The sequence below is a fragment of the Lynx rufus genome, unplaced genomic scaffold, assembly GCF_022079265.1.
Source record: "Lynx rufus isolate CCGP_SWC_20201006 ecotype Redwood Valley unplaced genomic scaffold, mLynRuf1.p SCAF_25, whole genome shotgun sequence".
NCBI lineage: Eukaryota > Metazoa > Chordata > Mammalia > Carnivora > Felidae > Lynx > Lynx rufus.
The window spans coordinates 3447045-3472609 of record NW_025814840.1 but is presented as its reverse complement, the minus strand read 5'-3'; the positions used below and the strand labels follow the sequence as shown (position 1 = coordinate 3472609).

General features: G+C 40.1%; 1 protein-coding gene across 17 annotated transcripts in view; it reads right to left on the bottom strand.

Annotated features, from left to right (window-relative positions):
- Positions 1–25565, bottom strand: part of PCDH15 (protocadherin related 15) — a 789181-nt gene that overhangs the window by 288893 nt on the left and 474723 nt on the right. For 16 of the 17 annotated variants that reach the window (XM_047088664.1, XM_047088665.1, XM_047088662.1 and 13 more), the window contains 2 exons: positions 23778–23971; positions 10308–10440 (listed from right to left, as the gene is read on the bottom strand). In XM_047088664.1, coding sequence (XP_046944620.1) covers positions 10308–10440; positions 23778–23971 — 327 coding nt within the window. The remainder of the gene's footprint in view (positions 1–10307; positions 10441–23777; positions 23972–25565) is intronic. The other variant, XM_047088659.1, reaches the window with a different exon arrangement.

Sequence of the window (25565 nt, the reverse complement as noted above, 5' to 3'; positions counted from 1 at the left end):
CTGCACCACAAATCCTGATCTGCGTCCCTCTGCACAGTGGGCCACAGCACTTCCGTTTCACGCTCGGTGATATCAGAAAACACCATTTTACCTCATTAAACTTATTTTTAGACCCGTAATTATTTTTAAGAGCATTTGAGAATGTGGCTTTATCTCTCCTACCACCTCAAGTTTCCTAAATGGGCTGTCTTCTTTGAAAGAGAAAGAAAATAATTTTCACCCATTTCCTATACGTCCTACTACTTGTGAGAGCGTAAGACTGAGCAGAAGTAAAGTCTAGCTCCACTTAAATATACACTTCAATGTGACAGTGCGTGTGTATGTACATAAGAGATATGCAAGGTATGAGGTAACATGGATAGCTTACGACTCTTCTGGGGCAACAGCTCACATTTTTTTTGGATCATTTTTTATTTCCTTCTTGAGGAAGAAGGTCATGAAAAAAAATAATTTAGGAGCTAGCTGTTTTAAATGCCTCAGACCTAGATTTCTCCTTTCCCCACCCTCGCGACACTTGTCTGGCTTTATGCCTATGAGCATATTGCGGTCTATGGAAGATTTACAGAGGCCAAATAACTGTTTGGGAAGAGGAACACACATATATGAATAAAGAACACGGTTAAAAATGTGTTTTCTCATTTTTGACAAATTTATATGCTTGTAGATGAAAAATCATTTCACATAATGTACATCCCATACTGTCAAGGGGATTGAACTTTTTTTTTTCCCTTGGAAACTTAGACATATCAGAACATCTGCTCTGCTTTAAAGGAGAAAAATGAGCAGTACAAATAAGATATCATTTTTGCAAAAAGGAGATGCTTGGCATTGTGAGACATCTCTCTACTCTAACATGTATCTGTCTATTCATCCATCTATCTATCTATTCTTAACACAAAATATAAATTATACTTTGGAAGCAGATGGCCAGTATCCGTGTTCAATGTGTTTCCACTTCTCTGCAGGCACCCACAGTGAGATTGCTCATTTCAGATACCACTAATGATGAAAGACCCATCTGAAATCTAGCGGAAGGAAAGACGAGAAAATGTATCTCCCCCTACTTGAAATGAAAATAAGGAACACAAATGAGACTTTCATTTCTCACACTTATCAAACTCAGAGAAACCTACTGAATAGACAAGTCATACATTATGAAACTGAAGGAAAACCAGCCGTCTTCTCATATAATCTGTGGTGTTAATCTTTGCAGTAACACATTCAAGAAACGGACTGCAGAAAGAATAGCTTCTTTGATGACAGAAGAGCAAGTGACATATCCAAAGTGATCCCCATAATATAAATGACATCACAGATTCTGCGGCACGGAGTTTATGATTCACACACGCTATACCGGCACCAGCGGCGAAACATCCATGAATCATAAACTGTTATCATCTTCAGGGGAAAAAAACCTATCCCATTATACAAGAAATATTCATCAGAAAAGAAGGAGAGGAAAGAACCCCAAACCTTCTCGAACATTTGAAAGATGTCAGAGAAACGAATTAGCACCTCCGACAGGACCTGTTAGTGCAGAGGGCATGCTATACAATGGCCCGCATTTCTTTCAAACTGTTCTGGAAATGGATCAATTCTGTATCAAATCAAGACGGTAGGCATTTTTCTTCAGGACTAAAATTAATAATTCCTTGAGGCACACACTTTAAATTCTACAACTTTTTGGAACTATTAAAAAGGAGAATGGATGACGATGAAAAGGAGCTGCGTGTAGCAGGCTGACCCAGACCTCCTTACACTCATTCCCTAGGCAGTTTCCTTAGAAAAATGTATGTTTTTCCGCAGGTAACCAGACATGCCAAGTCTGACTTCTTGGGCTGCTTCTCACTGCTTCCTGTTTCCTCCTGCGATTTGCGTCTGAGCTGTCCCCTGTCCCATTGCAGCTTCTGGCAAGAGAAGCCAGGAAAAGGAAAGGGGGCTCAAACCGCAGGAGCCAGTCAGCTCAAGATGCAAGTTTAGCGGCGCCTGGGTGGCGCAGTCGGTTAAGCGTCCGACTTCAGCCAGGTCACGATCTCGCGCTCCGTGAGTTCCAGCCCCGCATCAGGCTCTGGGCTGATGGCTCGGAGCCTGGAGCCTGTTTCCGATTCTGTGTCTCCCTCTCTCTCTGCCCCTCCCCCGTTCATGCTCTGTCTCTCTCTGTCCCAAAAATAAATAAATGTTGAAAAAAAAAAAAAAGATGCAAGTTTAAAGCAGAGGCTACCTGAAGTTTTCCCAGTATCGGTCGTCATTCTCTGTGCAATAGTTTTCTTCAGTCTTGTAACGAGGCAAGAAGCAACCACAAGAAAATAAAATCAACTCTGATCAAGCAGCTCTCAAAAAGAAAAGAAGCATTAGCTTTGTGGGCAGATCTACACTGCTATCGAAGTGACTGCAAGATCCAGCAAAGCAGAGGGCACGGAGTGAACTTCAGGCCCCAGGAAAGGCAGAGAGGAGCACAGTTAGCGCACTGACTTGCGGGCCGTGTGGCTGGACTTGGAAGCCCCATTCCACAGCAGGGCTCTACTGGATTTCGGAAAAGCTACTGCACTTAGTTAAATATATAAAAGCCAGGGAAGCTTCCAAATGCTGAGCGTGGTTCCTGGTTAATAGCAGCAATTAAAATCAGATATGATGATATTTTTATTTTTTTAATTAAAAATATTTTCTTAATGTTTATTTTTGAGAGAGAGAGAGAGAGAACGAGCGAGCGCAAGAGCACAAGCAGGGAAGGGGCAGAGAAAGAGAGAGGGAGACACAGAATCCGAAGCAGGCTCCAGACTCCGAGCCTTCAGCACACACCCTGATGTGGGGCTCGAACCCACAAACTGTGAGATCATGCCCTAAGCCGAAGTCGGACGCTCAACCGACTGAGCCACCTAGGAACCCCGATGATATTTTTATTAATACTGATCTCTTAACCACCTATCTCTTGGGCTTCCAAAGTGTCACTTTGTTCTCTAACTTGAAAGTGATCATGTAAGAGCCAGTAAAGTCATAAAGCAGGTGAATTCATTCTTGGCAATGTATCCATTGTCCCGTGTTCCTTGACAGTCCACTATTCCTACTCATTCTTCCAAATGCCTGGCACCTTCTTGCACACTTTAAAACCCTATATCATAGCATGAGTTAACAGAAAAGCAAGAATGGTAATGAATAGGAAAAAAAAAAAACTACCATGAGCTAAGCACTTTCTTTTTTTATTTCTGGCATTGAGCTAAGCCATTTATATGCTATCTCACTTACCCTCAGCTTCCCTAACCCAAAGACAATAATCTCTCTCGTTTGCCAAGCTTTTAAAATTATGCTTTCTATTATGTACCAATGGATAAGTTAGTCTCCATTATTTTATTTAACTAATATAAATTGACCTAAGTATTTATATACACACAAGTTATCCTGACAACTGATGTTGCTTCTATTTCTAGCTAACTAATGTGAGACCCATCTCAGATATTCTGATGCAGATTAAATAATTAAATTCAATACACTCATTCAACTTTATAGCCCTAGGTCTTAGGTCTATAAAGATACGTATTATCTTATCTTTACAGATAAGGAGATTATGCCTTATCTCTTTTAGCAGTGCCTTTAAACTTTATTTAAGTATAATGGTGGGCACCATTGTATGTTGGAGGGTTGTTCTTTGTTTTTTGTTGTTGTTGTTGTTTATATTATATAAACAAACCTTTGAAAACCTAAGACCCATTCTCAGTTTACCGGCCATACAAACAGGTCGCTTTGCCCACAGGTTGTAGTTTCTTAACCCATGCCCTACTATACCCATTCTTCATGTGTTAAAAAAAAAAATCAACACTGCAAATTATTGTTTCCACTACCACTCATTTTCAGAAATAAGTCCACATGTCAATAAAATAGAGGTGTGCCAGCAAAAATGGACAGCATGGGCAAAGACAAGGGACATTTGCCAGCACTTACTTTCCCCCAGCTCCAATGCTTCATTTCTCAAGGAATGTATCATGTGCAAGGAGGGGTATACTTTTTTTCCATTCCCATTTACGTGTTTCTTAACATTTGCAAAATGTACTTGAACTTTCCTTTGGGATGACCTCATCAGCAATAAGTGAATGGATCATTTGATTCAAAACTTGTTTATAACTAAGATTTGTTCTTTGCAGTCAGGCACGAACTTACAGCTGATGACTAGATATTTTGACTATTTGTAGAAGTGCGAAAGAAACTAAGTGCCCCATCGTGAATGACCTATGTTAGAAACAGAGTCAGAGCCCTGAGAATAATGCTCATTTTCACTTGGCTCAATACGCAATGCAGGCAAGCGTAGGTATTCGGAAGTGAGGCAGGGCCAGAGCCAAACACTACAAATCTGCACCTCCACGCACTCTCCGAAATTCTTCCTTCCTGGGTGTTTCCGCTTTAAGTATAAGAGTTCAACTCTGCATTATCTTATGCCTCCTTTGTATAAGGAATCTCCTGGAGAGTAGGCAAATGGCTTCAATTCTTCCAGGCTGCTATGGAGCTGCTGTGTTATCGCTTCCACCTCTCTCCTGTACAGTGGGCTTCTTCCACTGTGTCTCAGCTGAAAAGTCTACAACTGTCACTTAGTAAAACTCTCTCTTACTAATATGACACCTTCTTTTTATTTTAAAACCAATTTCGTTTCTAGGGATGTGGTGTGTGTGTGTGTGTGTGTGTGTGTGTGATTTTCTCGCTCATATCCATCGTGCTCCCTTCTAATGCTGGTATAGAGAGGACACGGAGGGGAAAACACATTTCTTACAGGGATTGTGCTGAGGTCACCTGAGAATTAGCGCGGGAAAGACTGGCACCAGGAGACTCCCTCTGATAGGGCTCGATCCCAAGTGGCGTCCTCAGGATTGGTGGTGCCTCGTGACGTCTGCTGAATCTTGTGCCTAATGCTCAGTCGGTGGCCTCTTGTTGTACATCCGGGTGCGTGCATGTCTCTCTTCTCTACAAGCTGTGGTTCCCTTCATTTTTGTCTACACTCACCAGCCTCAACTCTGAGGTCTACGGTAACGGGCAGGATCCATCTTACCAACAGCATGGGCAAAGTCTTCAGGGGAGCAGTCCAGGCCTTCCTGCCAACTGCCCGCTCCACCATGACATCTCTTTCCTATATCTTCTCCCTTGTGTAGTTGCACGGACTCAGGTCCCAGCAGCCATTCAGTTAAAGAACTGGATGCCAATCTCCCCTACTTCCTCTTGGATTTTCTCCTCTCAGTCTTGGGCTCGGGGAGACACTGGACAAATCAAACACTGGAGCACCAAAAACATCCATTCTCACATATTTCTATGGTAAAGGTCTCCAAAACTATACAGGATCTCTCTTACTTGGCATCTTGGAGAGGACTCTACTAAGAACAAGGAATTCTTTGAGGTAGGATCTGGGAATTTTGCTAATTTTTTACATAACTGTGCTGTACCCAGGTTAGAATCTTATTCTATCTATAATCTCTATGTCAGAGTGGAAATTGTTAACATTTCCCTTAACTGCTTCTTTGTGAGGCCATGTAATAAATCGTTACCTTCCCCTCCACCTTTCAAATATTTTGCCCTCATAAACATCATAAAATTAACCTTTGGAAATCACAAAACTAATGTAATATATAAAAAAAATCCACTCCCCCCAAAATAGGCAAAAATGAAATTTAATAGTTTTTCTATAGCCTAAACTAAAATAATATCCTATATTATTTTAGTAGATATAGTAGTAGACAGGGTCCTCATTTAGGAGCCAAAGGGGAGAAGATAAAAACAAACCCCCAAAACCACTCTGGTTCCCAAACCCTGCTATTTCTGAGTTTCCACTTCCTCATTTGCCAGATCATAAAGACAAAATCTGCCTACGCACTAGGCCAGCGTAACAACCGAATGCAATGATGCATTATACTTAAAGCTGAGGACACAGAACTGTTTTTCAGCAGGTTAAGGTAGTTGACTTTCAACAATGTATCCCAATGCATACATGGAAAATTAGAAATAAAATCAAATAAATAACTGAGAAATATTATAATAGAGGCAAAAATTTGAAAGATGAGAACTTGGTAAACACTCTGCTTTATCTAATTCTACCGAACCAAGTGATTTTTTTTTTAAATTGATGTCTTTGTTATTAGAAACAATGGACGTGATGCAGGATTTGGTGTTCTGACAACTAACTTTGAACCTTCGATCTGTAAGAATGGACTACATGACATATGAACTAGTCAGCTATGTCTAAAAAGCATGTTTATCAAAAAGCTGTGTGTAAAGGAAATATGTATTTTCTCTTGGTCTAGAAGTGGAACAGGCAGGGTTCTGCAGTCAGGGGTGGGGGAAGGTGTTTAACAGGTGGAGGAGACTTTTGAATGTGGAACAGTGGTTACCAGCCACGCTAGAAAGTGGCCTCAGTGAGGAAGCAGTACCTTGCCTCCAAGCACGTGAGCAGGAGAAAGAACAGAAAACGGAGGGTTTGCAGATACTTCAAGTATAAGGAAGCAACATAGGCACGGGGCAGTATGGGTAAACACGTGTGTTTAACCAGACTGTGTAGGTTTTGTCCTTTGTGTACAACTTTTAAGCACGATGAGCATGGAAAAAAAAAATCATCTTTTTTATTTTTGTGACTCAGTTTCCCCACTTATAAAATGACGATGATAATAGCTCCAATTGCTTTGGGCTTTTTTAAGAATCAAATGGGGAAACAAATGTGTGTTAACATTGTTATTTTATTTATATGAAAGTTAATCAATTTATACATTTTAATGTTCAAGGTAAATATTTTGAAAGTATTGGCAGTCCCTTTCTTAGGGGAGGTAAGACATCTCAGCTCCACTGACCTCAATGTTTGCCATGCAACCCTTGAGGCCATCTGCTACGTGAAGATTATACTTTCTTGACCTCTTAACTCAGGAGGAACTGTGTGAATTGCCTTGGCCAATGGGGAAAATAAATATGGTAGGTATCATGTGCAGCACGTGTAGGTAACAACAAAGAACTGGGTTTTATTTTGTTGTCGTTTCCCCAGCAAACACTGACCTCAAGAGATCTATTGTTCTAGACAGAGGCCACTTCATCAGCTGGGTTGTGGAGCAAAGACTGAATACAGCACAGTCTATGTCAACTTCTGATGGCACTGAACATGGAGCTGGCAACAGAATCCTAGTTATCCTAACTGATCCCAGCCTGATACTTACAAGTGGAGTGTTCACCCAGAAAACAGATAGCACGGCTCCAAGAGATGGGAAGCTGGTGAGAAAACTGTTACTGGGGGCTATCAGGATGGGAAACCATGGTCGGCAGAGATAACGCATTTAGCAAAATGGTTGCCTGCGACAACTTGGAAGGCAAGTGATGAACCAGACCTCATAGCTCTCAACATCAGAGTAGCCAGGTGGTTCGCTCATGCCTCCCATCGGGGGATGATGCATCCCTGGGGTGAGGGGCCCAGGAGTAGCCTGTGCCTGAGTGTGATGGATGAACCGCAGGCTGAAGGGTCAGGCGTCACTTCTGGGAGAAGCATTAGGATCCAAATTGTGGTTTATTGTGTCTGTCTTTTCACTCTGTCAGAAGAATACCACTGCCCTAGATAGAGGCAGCCCCTTCATTGCAAAGTGGGGAGAAAATGGTGGAGAATGGAGCAGGAATGGACCCGTGGTGGATGCACAGTGGGAGTGAGAAATAACCCTTCTTAGTAGCAAATTGTTGAAATTTTGAGTCTGAGAGTGTGTGGAATATAACCTAGCTATCCATAAAGACCGGTAAGTGAAGAACTTCAGTCGTACCTCATTAAGTGCCTCATACGTGTTACCTATGAGTATTGTTATACGAGCATAAGGGTGATGGTGATGGTGTGAGCAGATGTCAACATCTCAGAGGGACAAAGATGCAGCAGGCTGACGAAGTTACTTCATCCTGATTTAAGCTCCTCATCCAGTGGTGTGCTGGGAAGGATTAACAACCAGCCGTGGATGTAGTGAGAGGTACTGATTTGCGGCACCCGTAGTTTCTGTGGCATAAATGCACCCACCATGGCTGATTTCAGGCTAGTGACGGACGTGACGGAACAGAGTGGGGACAACTGTGCACGGGGGGCTCCCATGGTCCCATGATCCCAGGGCACAATCTAGGAATTCTAACAGGATTCACTGGCAAGTCAGGGCGATGTACAATCATGCTTTGGTGAAAGATCTGACCAACTCTGGGAGAAATAAAAAGGCCAGCTAATGCTGACCGTCCTCGGCACAGGAATTTGGGAAAGCAGAGTTCTGGGTCGCTCTCTCCACTGAACGCCCTCGATGCGGCAACCAGTCAGGACAGCCCTCATAACCCAAGGAAAATCACAGCCTCCCCAGCAGCTTTTAGACAGATAAAAGGAAAATACTTAAAAGAGGAAGGGGAAGGGGAGAAACAAGGATCGTTTCCTCAGAAGAAACCACTTTGATCTCAGCCAGAACAGATTATTCGGAAGCCAGGCTGCTGTTACCTTCAAAAATATATTTCTCCACAAATCTGTCTTTCTAAATTGAGCAGTGAGTCAGCGGCAGTGGGCAGTGCCGCGTGGGAAAAAGATGAGGACGGAGCCGGAGGTACCGCTGGTGCGTTGTTATTAGAAGTCTCTGGAAGAGTAATTTGGCGGAAGCTTTTCAGCTTTTAGGTCCCCAGTTTAAATTCAATCTCAGTTGATCATGAGCGAAAGTGAATGGCTGGTGGCTTATGAAAAATGCCATGATGAGGACACCCGCGTTCCTTCCCCCAGCCACAGCCACTGCAATTGGCACCCTTTTTTTTTTGCTCCTACCAGAAGCAGAAAGGGTGAATAGAAATGTCATTTCAAGCATTTTCTCAGCTTTTGCAGTAGAGAAATTTGAGACATAAAAAAGACCAACTCCTTTTCATTTTTAACTCACAGGTAGAGCTATTCTCCTATAATACTGTTCCCGGACCTTTCTGGGATTTGTTTGAAATGAGGCCTAGACCATCTCATAAGCAAGATTATGTTACCTCATAGAAAGTTAAATCATACAAAGGCACATTCTGAAGGATTATTTAAATGTAAAACATGTAAAATTTCTTAGCCTGAATCTGACAAATCTAGGATTTATTTATTTTTTCTTCTTGTTTACACAAATAAATGTCCATCTGTCCATCTGTCTATCTATCTAGAAAAGATTTTCATCATTCCATTAAATACACTTGTCTTCCTATTTAGTTTTCCTATTTTTTTCATGTTCATGATTTAACTGGCTGTTTTCTCCCTCCTAAAGAGACTATGTGGTTCCCTTCTTTCCTTTATTCCCTTAAAATACTCCAAATGTCCTTGTTGCTAATATGTCTACCGTCACATAATTTTATTCCCCACATGTCTTAATAGTAAATGAACGACAAAAGCAAATTCTCTCTAGTTACCTGGGGAAAAGTGACAAAATAAATACTGGAGATACCACCTCATTTGGAGGTACAGACAGATGCTGGGATTTCCCTCCAGCATCCCGGTAACTCTCTCCTAACTGTCAAGGCCAGCTTCCTGAACTCTCTGGTCACCCATGTCAGCCATTCCCATGTTACCCCAGGAGAAGGTACGTTCCCTGTGCTGCAGACATCCACAGGTGAAGTGAGGTGTCACGCTAGGATTTGTGCAGCAAGTGGCCGCTAGCAATACCACAGGTGGACCGAATTGCAGCTGTAGGTTAAGTTGAAGAGGCAGCCTTTCCTGGCCAAATGTGCTTCAGTCAGGAATGTATGAATAGTGAAAAGCAAGCAGTAATCCTGCAAGTAACTCACACGCCCAGGAATCTGGAGCTGCAAATGGGAATATCAGCTAAACCTCCTCCCTTCATCTAAATGAACAAACGAGGCCCAGAAATCACAAGATTTGCCCCTGGCCACGGAGTGAAGTTGTCTGCCTTGGAATTAGAGTGCCTACCGTCTGCCAGTGAATCCGAAGCTATTTTCTCCATACAGCACTGCAGCAAAAATAAATCCTGCTGGGGTACATGACTCCGAGACAGAAAATAATAGTCGGCTGCAGACTCTTTGCGTGCAAAGTACAAAATGTTCAAGTGCATGTTTTCAATCCCTTCATTCTTTCTTGTAACGATTGCCGCTAATCCGCGCCAGCTCGTGTTAGTCCTTCAGTGGTGGCAATCAATAGAATAGATTAGCTGAGGAAACCCTCCGTCCATATGACCCCTACGTTCTTTTCCAGATGGAATTTTCCTGCACTAGAGTGTCGGCGGCAGCCATGTGAATTTCCCTCCACGCCCAAATATGGACCTACTAGCCTTCGAGATTGTCCCCATAGAACTTGACGCATCTACTACGAAGCATACCTGGAGATTTAATAAAACAGCACCAATCCTCATGGCTTCACTGATTTCAAGGCTGTACATCAACTGTGGGAAGCGGGGAGGGCTCTGATTATTTGGAGGAAGCACTTCAATGTACACGGTGCAGATGGAGTGCCTGCAGAGAACGAGAACACAGCGAGATGGGTACAAGTCTACATCACCTTGAACGACAGACTGCACTCGGCGTTCCGTTGTTGGGCTTACAGGAGAGGACGCTTTGAATTTCTAGAGAAAATGACAAAATAATTCAAAATGGAAGGATGGAAAAATCAAAGCTACCACCACCACATCATGTTTCTGTGAAATTATCTTGGAAAAAAGAAATGCCCCGGGGTACCGATTTTTCCTACGTAGATTAACAGTGTGAATTAAAAAGGAATAGCTGTACAAATAAAGCTAACAAATTCACAGGAACCTCGACTCCTGACTTTACTTTTTAATGTCTTTCTAATAGCAAAAAGCATTCTATAAATATCTGGTAAAATGAGCTATCCTTGGGGCTCTCTTCCTATTAAACCAGCAGAGGGAGTATTGATTAAAACAATACACAAAACAAAATATGGGCTGTGTTTTATTAGTTTTCTTGCTGACATCAGTGGCTTCATGCAAATGCACGTCAAGAGTCAGGCTCATAAAGTAATCGTTCTGCAAAACAGCCGCAGACAAAACTAAAGGTGGTTTTAGGTCTTCTTTGAAGACTACATTCTGAATGGCTAGAAATTAGGTTTAATTGAAGCCTAACATTGATAGGAATTTTTTCTGAAGGACAAGAGGATATTCTATTACTGTAAAGACAAAAATATTAGTGCTGCCATAATCAACTTTTTTGACATGTCCAAACTCTGCAATTTCTTTGTGCAACAAAAGCCAAAGGAGCAAGATATTCCAAGTTTATACCGAAGCGACACTGGCTAAAATTATGTTAGTGAGAGAGTCAGTGGTCCATCTGGAAGAATATGTCACCACTGACGTCTGACCATGAAGTTAGCCTTCTGCCATGAGGAACATACAGCCACTACCTACACTGTGCGCTTTAAACTTATTTTAACAAAATCACCACTTTTTACTAAAAACACATTTGTTGTCATTGCTATATGGGCACTAGAATTTTCTTAAAGCAGTCCAAAGTTCATTATATTAGTTGTTTCAATTAGAACACATCATCACCAAAACGGTTTTCAGAGATTATTGTACCTATTTTTAGTCTACCTATTTTTAGACTATTTTTAGTTTACCTTTTAAAAAAAAAACTTTTTAACGTTTATTTATTTTTGAGACAGAGAGAGACAGAGAATGAACGGGGGAGGGTCAGAGAGAGAGAGAGGGAGAGACAGAATCTGAAACAGGCTCCAGGCTCTGAGCTGTCAGCACAGAGCCCGATGTGGGGCTCGAACTCACGGACCGCGAGATCATGACCTGAGCCAAAGTCAGACGCTTAACCGACTGAGCCATTCAGGCGCCCCAGTCTACCTTTTGAAAAGCTTTGCAGACAACTGTAGATCATAGGCATTGAAAACTTGTTTCAGCTAATCATCTTATAATATGCCTATGTCCAAATTGCTTCTGAACATGCTCTCCACAGATGAGATACCTACAGAATATTAAACACCTCTAAAAAGCTGCAGTGAATTAAAAAAAAAAATCACACTTAACATTTATCAACATATTGTTCTGAAATAATCTCATTTTAAGTTAAAATCTCTTTTATAATTAGTATTTTTAAAATTTATAATCAGAGTATCTGTATTCATTCTTGCCTCTGGGTTTATCGCTTTATTGTTAAAAGTCTGTCAATAAAATTAATCAAATTCTAATTGATTTTCTTTTCAAAAACATATATATATTTACAACTGGACTTCAAGACTAAGATGTTTACAGTAGGTTAAAATGGTTAATGAAACGTTACTTATATATTTATAGGTATTAATCTCATGGCTAGATTGAAAAGAAAACATGGTAGGAAGAAAAATACCCAGAAGTTACCAAATTTAACGTGCACAGCGGAGCCCCGCTTCCCATACTGTAGGAACAAAGGAACCACCATTTTGAAGCAGACCTAGAACCTCCAGGTGGCGAACTGGCTCCCACAGAGGCCGCGAGACACAGACTCTGTCTGATACTCCCCTCGCCATCCTGGCTTCTCTTAGTGTCTGTTATTCATCAAGTCATTTCAACATTTTAGAAATCTGTTCCTTGAGGTGCCTCAAAATCGGTTGAGGGATTGACTGTTGATTTTAGCTCAGGTCACGATCTCTGGCTAATAGCGCAAAGCCTGCTTGGGATTTTCTCTCTCCCTCTCTCTCTGTCCCCCAACCCCCCCGGCTCTCTCTCAAAATAAATAAATAAACTAAAAAAAAAAATCTGTTCCTTTTTCTGGCCAGCACATTGTCTACGCATAAGAAGTCTTATAACATACGCCCTGTACCATATTGGCAATAACGCTGGCTGAGTGACGTTGAGCACGGGATTTATAACACACATTCCTGAGTCAGAATTTGGAAGCTACTGCTGTGGGATGTTAGGCAAATTGCATCTGTTTTACCACTTTCATCTAAAAAATGAGAATGATGATAACATCTAAGGTTAGCATAAGAGGTAAACAAGGTTATATATTTGTGTGTGTGCATGTGTATGTATGTTGTGTGTATATATGTATATGTATGCACATATGAAAGCATATTTATCCATTATTACTGATAACTGTTCAAAATAAGGAGTCTTTTTCTATGGAATGCAGTAAATAAATTTGCATATACCTTATTGAATTCTCTTTGAATATTTCAGATATTTTATTTTATGGTTTTTTTTTTTTTTTTAGGTTTTTTTGAGAGAGAGAATGAGACAGAGCAGGGCAAGTGGAGAGAGAGAGAGAGAGAGAGAGAGAGACAGAGACACAGACAGAGACAGAGACAGAGACAGAGAGAGAATATAAATCCCAAGCAGGCTCACGCTGTCAGTGCAGAGTCTGATGCGGGGCTCAATCTCATGAACTGGGAGATCATGACTTAAGCCAAAATCAAGAGTTGGATGCCTAACCGACTGAGCCACCCAGGCGCCCTAATATATCAGACATTTTAATTGCATCTTTTTCACCTTTTTAGGCTAAATACCTATGGGCATGATACCAGGGTTGCCTCCCAAAAGTGGGTTGTGATGGTGTCAGGGTTTGGACTTACTGGATTAGAATCTTCTGATTTTGAAGAGTCTACATTTTCTATGGATATACAATATTCCCACACACACAACTTGATTTTGAAGACCACTGCCCCAGAAGCTCTTGTAGCCTGAGGGCTCCTCTATAAACTGACCTGAGGCTCACCTCAGTAACGCTGGAGGTAAGAGAGTCCCTCACTGATTAACACTTTTTTTTGACCTAGAACACACTTGTACTCCAAATTCAAAGTTTTCTTTCAAGAAGTTAGGCCTTTCCTGCTTTTGACATGTTTTGCAGCTTCAGCTTACTGGTCTAGAATACTTTATGAAGTCTCCCAGAATGTGAGGCTCTTTCCACTGAAGAAAGTATGATTTACACTAAGCTGATTATACTTGGTGTGTTTTCTTACTCTTCCCCCTTGACTGCCTTGCCATTGCGGGGCTAAACTGTTTATATCCACGGTACCACACTAAGGACCTCTACACCCAATGAGGCTGGTGTGTCTGCTACAGAGAAGACAACTCTGAAATGCAAAACAAACAAACACAAAGCGCTGTACCCCAAGGCAGAGCAACCATGGAGCACAGCTTGATTCAACACAAGCTTCTCCTTCCTCCAGCCTTACTCCTTAGGTTCCTCTGTTCCTTTCCACAATAAATCAAATGCTGAACTTGCTAATTACATATGTTTCTGCCCCCTACCCCTGCACTTGGTTCTTGGAATTATTCGAGAAAGATCATGTTTCAAAGTCTAGCGTTTTTCATCTTAAACTTCCTGGCACTTCCTACAACCCGTGTAAACAAGCAGCAGCCTTCCTGAGGGTTACTGCCTTCTACTGTGCTGTCTCCTTTTTATCCCTGATGTCAGCATTGTGTCGGAGTTAGCTTTCCTAACACGAAACACCAACAGTGCTCCCAATAAAATGATACCACTAACGTTGCAATAAATAGTAGTTATTCAACAGCATCAGTTGAGCATACAATAAAACAGGATAGTCACTAGATAAATAATAACATTTTATGTGAATATTTTATATTAACGTTTTATAGCTAGTCTTAAATGCATAATATCAAACAGTTATATAATACAAATTTCACTTTCGTAATACAACCGGTATGATGAAGATGAATCCCTATTCCTAAAAAAATGAAAATGAAAAGCTTTCTCTTTCTCATTTGGTAATGAAGGTCAAAGTAGAACACAGGAGCGGATGTATTTTCGCAGGTGATCTTAACGATTTTAAAAGACCCTAGTAACCATCTAATTTAACTCTTCTCGTTTTACAAAAGAGGATTAGAAAATCAGAAAGATTAAGTGACTGAATCAAGGTTAAAAAGTTAATTAGGAACCGCACATAAACTAAAAGGCAAGGCTTCTAAATTCCAAATCTGTTTGCCCTTTGCTCCCACATCCTACAAGAACAAATTTGGGCAGTAAATTGGAGATAGTTTACTTATCTGATGTGGGTGTTTCTGTGTGTGAGTATAAGACATTCTCGGTTGAAGAAATATGTAATGAAGGATGTTATCTTACAAGAAATCATAGATTGTTTCAAATCTTGGGCTTAGGATATGATATCACAATTAATTTTAACTATACCATGGATGAAACTTCTTAGAATTTTTTTGGTAAGACCAAAATAGAATACGAATGAAGAAGAGGTTGGGAAGATAGATTTAAGGGGCTTTAACTTTTCAGAAATATTTAAAAAGGGGAAAAAGTCAGTTTGTTTTGATGGGGCACTAGTACTCAGTCATAATGAGATGATGTTGCTGGAGTGTGGACTGTACAATCTGTATTGTAATTTTATAATGAATGTGTCACCATCTGCTACAGGGTGTTTGTAACTCTACATTTCCACCTTGCTTCTAACGTGAAGGTGTGTATATTGCTTTCCCTAGTAGACTTAAAACAGAAATTGCCTTCCTTTTTCCTCTGTCTCCCACCAACATTGTGCTGGAGAAGCTGTATTTACAGATCAATGTGTGCAGGTTCCGTTTTACTAGTTTGGAAGGCGCATATGGGAATCTATAGGAGCAAAGGTTTCAGATTTAAAACCAACAGCAGAAGTCAGAGACACTTCTCAGGGGAAGTTATGGAGACAGAGTTTGAAGACACAAGATGTACTTAGGTTTAAAGACCACAGAACATTCCAGACAGGGGAAAATGCATATTCACTGTGCATATTCACAGGGCAATAAAATAGAAGAGTGTAAGTTTTGTGCTAGTAAAAAGAAGGGTATGAATATGGAAATGGTAGGCATTAAGACCTGAGAGGTAGAGAGAGCCCAGATCATGCAGGGACTCCTGTGCTATACTGATTTGATTTAAAGTTCATCTTGACAACAGTGGGCATTGGCTGATAGACTGTAAGCGGGTTAGTGACATGCTCACGGGCCAAGTAACACACGTTCCCACACATGCCATTCTTCATCATGTCTCTGTGTCTTTGCTTTTATTGTGCCCTCTATTTGGATATTGCATTACCCTTCCCGTCAAAGTTAAGCACATGTAACTACCCACTACTGTATGTCCACACTTACTGCCTCCGTATGCATACTCTGAGGGCAGACACCTCGTCTTACATGTCTTGCCTTCCCAAGAGGCTAAAAACTGTGAGAACTCAGTAAATTTTTGTTAACACGAATATTCCCATCATCTTTTATTAATGCTAAATATATTAAGCTATTTAAGAAATGAAATTAGCAATTGAAAAAAATGATTTTATTAACCTTGTGTTATTTAGGGATAGCCTTGGATTCCATGGGAAAAAAAAAATTGGGAATCAAAAAAGTATTCCCTGCCATGAGCCGATCACTTTTTCATAATTGTATTACAAGGTATTTGGGGATAGGACTGTCCTTTATTCTCTGTCTTTATAAATACCTAATAGTAATACTTTATTCATGTTAAGACTAAATAAATATTAATTTAATTTAATTCAATAAGTATAAGACCTACATACACCAATAAACTAAATACTATCTCAGAATGTGGTTACTTTTTAAATCCATTGGTTTTTATCTGTCCTTTTATGCTTATGAAAGACTACAAGAAAACAGAACAAAGATTATAGACTACTGCTCCTTATACTCAGAATTTTTAGCAAGTTCACTGAACTAGAATAATAAATACATGAATAGTTAATTCAATGGGCCTTACTTTGTTATTTAAATTTACAAATTAAGATTGCAAATCCCAGAAAAGAATAAAATGGAAAATCGCCATTGTTTTTTGTGTTGTTATTTAAATAGGTTTAACACCACTGTTGCTGGTGGGTCCATTTGTGAAATATATCCCCATCCATACATTCACGGTGATAATTTTCAAATAGCATCTTCCTTTCAAAGGAAACTCTGAAAGCAAAACCTCACAACTCTTCAGTTCATCCCTTCAAGTCAATTTGAAGGATTAATTTTCCTGCAGAAAATAGCAAATGTCAGTATCCTACAGGGAACATGACATTATCCCAGCAGGTAGAAAGGATGTATACAGATTTTATTCTCTGTAGGTTCCACTTGATCTTTGACCAAACATTATAAGGTGATCTTTCAATGCCCAAACCATTGTCTCTAAGAAAAACAATGAGGCCAGGTCAACTATATGCTTAGTGTCGCTGAAAAGATCTGTGAATTCAGATTCTGAGGATGGCATTTTGGTTCCTGAAGTGGAATACAATTTTACTCAAGTGAAATCCTCTTATTGCAGACAAGAGCTTATGGAAGCAAATCAGTGATAGGACTCGCCAATGGGAGCTGAGTAAGAAGTGGATTATAAAGTCTCACTCATTAAATTATAAGGTCATTATAAAGTCATCACTCATAATGTAGAAGCATATATAGATTTGACCAGATCTATATAGTACAGGGCTGTCCTCAAGGAAAATAAGAAGTCATAAAACGAATTGATGACTATTAAGGGATTTTAATAAAAGCGTAAATGATAAAAACAAAAAGTACCTTTATTCTTAAAGTTAGCATTGACAGTAAGCAATTTTAGTTTAGTTTAGTTTTGTTTTGTTTTTTTCCTCCGGGATAATCACCATAAATGGTCATGGATATGGAACAGAGTGGAAGAGAAAGTCTTAGAATCCAATAGTCCCAGTTCAGGTGAAGGTTCCACAATTTGTTTTGGGGTGGGTGGGAGTGTGGCCAAGGGACCATTTAGCCAAGCCTATTATCCTCCTTCGGCCTCAGATTTCTGGTCTGCAAAAATAAATCAAGTAGTACAAAAGTCACAGTGTTGATGTTAAGATCAGAGCTTATGTACAGAGAGTAGATTGCATGATATCTATTGTATGCTAATTAAATAGCATCAATCACCCTAAATCCTCTTTAGAATAACCCAGTATGTATGAATACAGCTTTTCTTTCTTTCTTTCTTTCTTTCTTTCTTTCTTTCTTTCTTTCTTTCTCTTTCTTTCTTTCTTTCTTTCTTTCTTTCTTTCTTTCCTTCTTTCTTTCTTTCTTAGGAAGACAGACAGAGAGACAGAGAGACAGAGAGAGAATGCGAGCAGGGGAGGGGCAGAGAGAGAGACAGACATAGAATCTGAAGCAGGCTCCAGACTCTGAGCTGTCAGCACAGAGCCCGACGCGGGGCTCGAACTCACGAACTGCAAGATCATGACTTGAGCCGCAGTCGGACGCCCAACCAAGTGAGCCAACCAAGCACCCCAATAAAGCTATTCTTTAAATTCACTCAAACTTGTTCTCTTACTTCAGGTTCTGTAACTATTCAATATACCAAAAGTATTCTATGTGTTTCTTCTCAAGGAGCAGCCCTTAACTATTTTCTCACATTCAGACGTATACATCTATTTCCTTTTGGGTTATATGCACTATGGCCAAATCCATCTAAATGTGCCCCAAACTGAGCTCATCTCCTTCACCCAAACCATGCACGCCAACTTGATACCACCACCCTGTCACCTTAGACAAAATCCTAGGAGATTTTTAAACATTTTTATGATGATTCCATCTGTCCATTTTTCCAAACATTCCCAGTTCAAGCCATTAGCAAAACATTGCCTCTGGATTGGGACAGTGGTGGAGTTCTCTGTCATTTCTCTGCTTCCAGTTTTGTTCTTCTCAAATCCATCTCCCACAGGGACACCAGAGGGATTTTCCAGAAACCCAACTTGTTTCACTTGACTTCTAATTTAAAGTCCTTCCACGAGTACCCTGCACGGACTGGATAATAAGTCCAAGCTTCTTAAAAGAAAACAACAAATTAGATTTTCCATGAAATGACCCTTAACTCTCCTGTCCCTTCTGGAACCACAGTTTATGCACTGGCAACACTGACTAGACTGGTAATTACCCATAATTACCAAGCTATTTCAGACCTTTCAGGCTGTGCAAATAATGTGACATACTTTTTTCACCTGGTCAACCTTTACTCAATCTCTGAAACTCATCTGCTTGGGAGACCTTCTAAGTACTCCCTCATTATAACGAGTGCCCTCCTCAATGCCCTAGAAACCAGAGAAACTGGGTCAAGCGCAGATTTACCATGCTGAACTGAATTTAATTATTTCTAGTTCTACTTTTCACCCTTTACTGAATTTTTTTTTTTTCCTGCAAAGGACAGTATCATGTTTATTTTTGCATTTCCAAGACACAATAGATGGCATTTGTGTAACAAATGGTTGGACTGAACAGAAAGTCATAATTTAAAATGCTTTTAAAAATTTTTAAAAACCTATTAGCGACAAAATTAGATAGAATTGGTGTATACTATGAAAGAAGGCAGAATAATTTCAAATCTGTCTCCTTGTCTTGGGGGCTCGTTAAATTATTTGACTTTTCTTTACACAGTCTCATTTTCTCATGCCATTGTTAAAATAAACAGAAAAATGTTTAAGAACTTAGGAAAACAACAAAAATATATATATTTTTAATAACCTAGGGCATTCCAGGAATTGTTTTGGCTTCTGCAGACACAAGAGACAACCAAATGAGAGCATTTCTTGTCCTTGTGAACTAAAATTGCAGTGGAGAGGAGGCTGGGCACACAAGAGACGTCATATCCTAAACGAAGGCACACAATAGCTTGTCCCATGGTGACAAGTGCAGTAGATATAAAGGGCGTGGAAGCATGGAGAAGCTGTTGCAGTTGTAAATAGTTTGTTGGAAAAGATTCGGAAAGAAGGGGTAGGGGTCAGAAGGAAATGATCTGTGGACAAATGGGAGGAAGAGCCATCCAGTCTGAGAGAGGAAAGTCAAGGCTGAAGGTCTGAAGGCAGCTGCCGGCCTCAGGGACAAGGGGAGATGGCATGAGGGCTGGAGTGGACTAAGAGAAGCCGGGGGAGCAGGACATGACATTATTATGAAGAGGTGACCCTACGTAGTGTCCTGCGGCTGGGGGCAGCTGGAAACTGCTGGGCTCCATTGGCCTTTATAGATTTTGTCATTGTCTTTGAGTCAGATGTGAGACCCCGGGAGAGCCTGAAAGTGTGCTTCCCGTGTTGCTAGGATCACTCCGGCCCCCACACAGAGGAGGGACTCAAGGTGCACTGCAGACGTTTAGAAGAGGTTTGGACCCCTGGGGCCACACTGGGGCACAACAGCGGGCCTGGACCGGGATGCCGATAAGGAGAGCAGGGAATTGTCGGTTTCTGAACCTGTTTCCAGGGTACAGCTCAGATCGTACTTGGGGTCTGAGAGAAAGGAGGCACTGAGGATGGCTCCGGGGTGTTTGAACACAGCAGCTGCAAGCCTGGCCATGAGACCCTGAGAAGTTTTGACGCAGGTACTGTGGCAGCGAATGTTATACAGCTGCAAACGAAATTCCCGTGGAGGTTCCCTGCACGTCTGTACATGATGGTGGGAGATGAAGTTAGAGAGAAGAGGAACTGATGTCAAGGGGCCTGTCATCTACAGGTGACTGGAGCAAGGAGGGGGAGTAGAGATATGAGACTCAACGGGAGGACAAGAGGGAGACAGACATCCGTGAGGAGCAGGGAGCGCCCTACCGCATCTCCACCGTGACAGGCAAGAGACATGCCCAGTGGGTGTGGGGGCATGGGGGGTGCTCTGGGGAGGGGTGGCCAAAGCGGAATGACTCCCTGTTACTGGTCGTGTTACAGTCCTCTTGGCAAACTGCCTGGCCCTGACACAGTTTTGGGGCGTGGCTCTTTGAAAACTTCCTCTATTTCCTCTATGAGGTGGATCTCTTTGATTTCTTCCTCTTTGGGACCCATAATGATAAACCGTATCTTCTGGAAACATGACCCATTTCATTCATGTTTTCAAATTTTGCGTATATTAAAGCAAAGTTGTCTCTTACAATTCTTTTCGTTTCCTGTTTCTGTATTATTTCCTTAGAAGCCATTATTGGACTTTCTCCCTTTTTTGACTAAGTGAGCTGGTGCTTTTTCCATGTAATTATGTTTTTAGTTTTTACTTCTTTTTCTCACAGAAGCAAATTGGATTTATTTGCTGGTTTTAGAGATGTTTAGCACTTATTTGCACTTGCCATCACACTTGTTATTTCTTCCTTGCATTTCTTGGTGGTTTTTGTTTGCTTCTTTTATGAGGTATCAGAACAACTACATCAAATCTTCATAAAAATTTCTCAAAAAAAGAAGCACAGACTCCTTTCACTAAATAAAATAAACATAATCCAGCAGTTTAATTCAAGATTAAAACATCAGTGGGATTTGTACCAAGAATGTAAAACAGACTTATTCAGGAACTATATTAAGATCAATCATTATACGATCAGCTGAAGACAACAGTCATTACTGTCTTCATAGATGATGGATATGTATTTCTTATTTTAAAAAGCCAAAAAAATGGGAATAAAAACTTTCTTGACATAATTAAATTTTTTTTAAACATAAACTAATATAATGGGGAATCGGGGAGATGTTCCCAAGTGAGTTAAAAACAAGATAAGCATTTTTATTGAGACAATTAGCAAATGAAAGTAAAGGGGAAAAAATGGAAAGAAGGACACACAATTTTTACTATTTATAAAATACATTCCTGGATAACACTAGAGAATTGACTGGAAAACTACAAAAATATAACAGAATTAAATAAAAAAGTGGGTTAAAATTAATAAAATTCACATATATAACATCACTGTATATTGTTACGTATAATAACAACAAAAGATACGGAAACAGACCAACAAAGAAAGGCACAGGATTCATATAAAGAAAATATTTAAAAAATAAAAACTCCTACAGGACACAAAAGCAAGGACAGATACAGAAACAGAAAGTTCTTGGACAGAAATACTCGACATCAAAAACACTCATTTTAACTATAATTAATTTATAAGTTGAATGTGTTTCTAATAAAAATGTAGTTTAAAAACTTCATGTAACAAGCTTACATATGGTCAAAACATTAACAGAAAGAGTAACCAGGACACTTTTAGGGAAAAACATCACTGAGATAAGTTAGCACCACCATATTATGAAGCACAGTTGAAAACATTAACAGTTGGGGCATCTGGGTGGCTCAGTGGGTTAAGCCTCTGACTTTGCCTTAGGTCATGATCTCGTGGTTCCTGGGTTCAAACCCCACGTTGAGCTCTGTGCTGACAGCTCAGAGCCTGGAGCCTGCTTCGGATTCTGTGTCTCCCTCTCTCTTTGCCCCTCCCCCACTCATGTTCTGTCTCTTTTTCTCTCAGAAATAAACATTAACAACAACAACAACAAAAAATAAAGATTAACAATTAAAATTGTGACAATAGCTCATGAAAAGAACTAATGGGATAGAAGAGAAAGTTTCATGTGAACTCCAAATAAATGAGAAAGTGTATGATATAATAAATGCAACATCTCAAATTGGTGGGAAAAGGTGAACTATCTAACATACTGCATGTAGAAAATGGCAGAATAGTCTAAAACTATAATTGCTGATTGCCACCTCCTATGGTACCCTGGGATAAATTCCAAATGCAACAATGATTTAAACGTACAGCATGAATTTATAAAGTCATTAATAGAGGATAGCAAATAATTGTAACCTGGGGTTGGCATATCAATAGAGAGATGGACAATGATGATGAACACAGACTTTACAGAAAAAGTAACAGGATGGGCTTGTATGTAAGCATAGGAAACGTACTCAAACTTACTCATGAGGACATGGATTAAAAAATATATATGTTATTTTTATCTATAAGATTGGCAAAAATCCACATTGGATATGACATATAGCTGGGGAGACTGCAGACCTATCCACTCTCAGACCTGACAGTTAGAACTGTAAATTGTCATGAGCCCCATGGAATACAATTTGGCATTATCACTAAAACTTACAATTGTATATGCCGTTTGGTAAATGAGAATTTACTGCACTAATATATCAGCACACATTCAAGGTGACACAGGCTCCGTGTCATTTATTTCTTCATTGCCAGTGAAAGAGTAACTGGAATTGAAAATTCCATCTATAGTGGGTTTCTAACACAGTATTATATACATATGGAAGAATATTATGTAGCTGTGAAAATAGTTTTGAAGAAATTATTCAGTATTCATATTGAAAGAACCCCAGAATATGTGGTGAGCAGGGAAATAACCCAGCAGGTATAGGAATCAATTACTATTCATCCATCTATATATATTTTTAAATGCTTACTGGAAATCTGGAAATGAGCAAGGAATTAACAAAAAAGGTATCTCAGGTGGGGGACTAGATAAATGCAGTTATAATAGTCTTTTGCTTTTTACTCTCTCACACCATCCATGTACCTATATATTTGTATATGTATATATGGAATACATATAGATATATTTTACAGGTAAATGATCAGTTATATAATAAACTTAGAATATACAGAGAACACATACTTGTATACATGCATATATATGCATGCACAGAATTTGTATATATACAGATAGAATATGTATGTGGATATATATGTCCACATGTATATATTTGAATAGTTACTCAGAGGTTGAGAGGTGGTTTCAAACCCCAGACATTTCATGTCACTGCTATGTCTGTGACCTCGTACTGTCATCAACCTTGCCTTTCAGCAATAAATTTGCTACATGCTCTGATATTTCCCAGTCCCCACTTCCACCCAAGAGCAGACACGTGCCTCCCTCACATCTGTGAAATCACGGTTACTTATTTTGTGGCTGAATCTTGTCTTTATTGTCCTTTCCCCACAACATAACCACATAAGAACATGCAGTTCCTGAGAAACCTGTCCCTGTCATTTTCTGGTCTAATGTAGAGGTCTGTAGAGTAACTGAACGCTTGCTGTGCTTCCCTGATGTACCAGTGAGTAACCGGGCACTCGGAAGGCAAACTGCCTGCACTCTGAATTACCTTCTCTCTGCAGGAGGCGCGTTGTCTGCAGCCTGGACTGTGAGCGCATAGGTGCGCCCCACTGTCAGCGCCACCCCCTGAGCGATGGTGATGAGCCCCGTGGTTCGGTTGATGGTGAAGTCTCCCTGAGCCCCAACTAGGATTTCGTAGGTAATCTCCCCGTTGGACCCTTCATCTGCATCCACCGCGGTGAGCTGGAATGGGAAATCACAACATCAGTCTTCGGGGCTCAACTAACTTTCCACCACCATGTCATTCCACTCCCCCAACAAAAGGAGCTTGCTTTCAAAGGCAAAAAGTAGGAGAAGATAATTTCAAACAACGTATCAGATGAAGGATTAGTATCCAAGATCTATAAAGAACTTATCAAACTCAACATCCAAAACACAAATAATCCAGTGAAGAAATGGGCAGAGTACGTGAACAGACACTTTTCCAAAGAAGACATCCAGATGGCTAACAGACACATGAAAAGATGCTCAGCATCACTTATCATCAGGGAAATACAAATCAAAACCACAATGAGATACCACTTCACACGTGTCGGAATGGCTAAAATTAACAACTCCGGAAACAACAGAAGTTGGTGAGGATGTGGAGAAAGGGGAACCCTTTTGCACTGTTGGTGGGAATGCAAACTGGTGCAGCCACTCTGGAAAACAGTATGGAGGTCCCTCAAAAACTTAAAAATAGAACTACCCCATTGCCCAGCAATTGTACTACTAGGTATTTAACCAAAGGATGCAAAAATGCTGATTTGAAGGGGCACATGTATCCCAAAGTTTATAGTAGCACTATTAACGATAGCCAAACTGTGGAAAGAGTGCAAGTGTCCACTGACTGAAGAATGGACAAAGAAGATGTGGTAATATATATATAATGGAGTATTTACTCGGTGATCACAAAGAATGAAGTCTTGTCATTTGCAACAGTGTGGATGGACCTATGGATGAAGTATATTATTCCTGGTGAAATAAGTCAATCGAGAAAGACAAATATCATAGGATCTCATTCATACGTAGATTTTAAGAAACAAAACAGATGAACGTATGGGAAGTAAGGGAAGAAACAGAAATGAGAGGGAAACAAACCACAAGAGACCCTTATTGATAGAGAAAAAACTATGGGTTGACAGAGGGACGTAGATGGCGAATGGGCTAGGTGGGGAATGAGTACTACGGACGGCACTTGTTAGGATGAGCCCTGGATGTTGTAAGTAAGTGATGAATCACTGAATTATGCTGAAACCAATATTGCATTGCATGTTAACTAGCCAAAATTTAAATTTAAAAAAATGTTTATTGTAATAAAACCCAAACAAAACAAAACCCCCAAACAAACAAAGAAAGTAACATTAAAAATAAAAGTAGGTAAAGAAAGATCTCTTGGCACATTCACTCTTGTTGTCTTGAGCCAATGCTTCAGTGCTTGGATTCCGAAGCGATCACGGCAAGAAGGATTTTTTTTTTTTCTTATGAAAGTGATAAAAGTTTTGGATCTCGAAGAATATCTTTATTTTAATTTACTAAAGGAAGTAAGAGGAAAGCTCTAACAGAAAATCTAATATCACTATGGGAAATTTAATTTTTTTCCTCTACCTTCCCTCCTGTTCTGGACACATAAACACATATTACTGCCCGGTGACACTGGAGAAAATGACGTGGGTGAAGTTGGCCTTCATTACTCCCTTTCTTCCCTTTGCTCTTGATTTTTACATCCATAAGACTTTCCGTCTGTCTCTCAGAAAGTCTCTTGTCCTTGTACCCTCTTTATTTACATTTAGTTTAA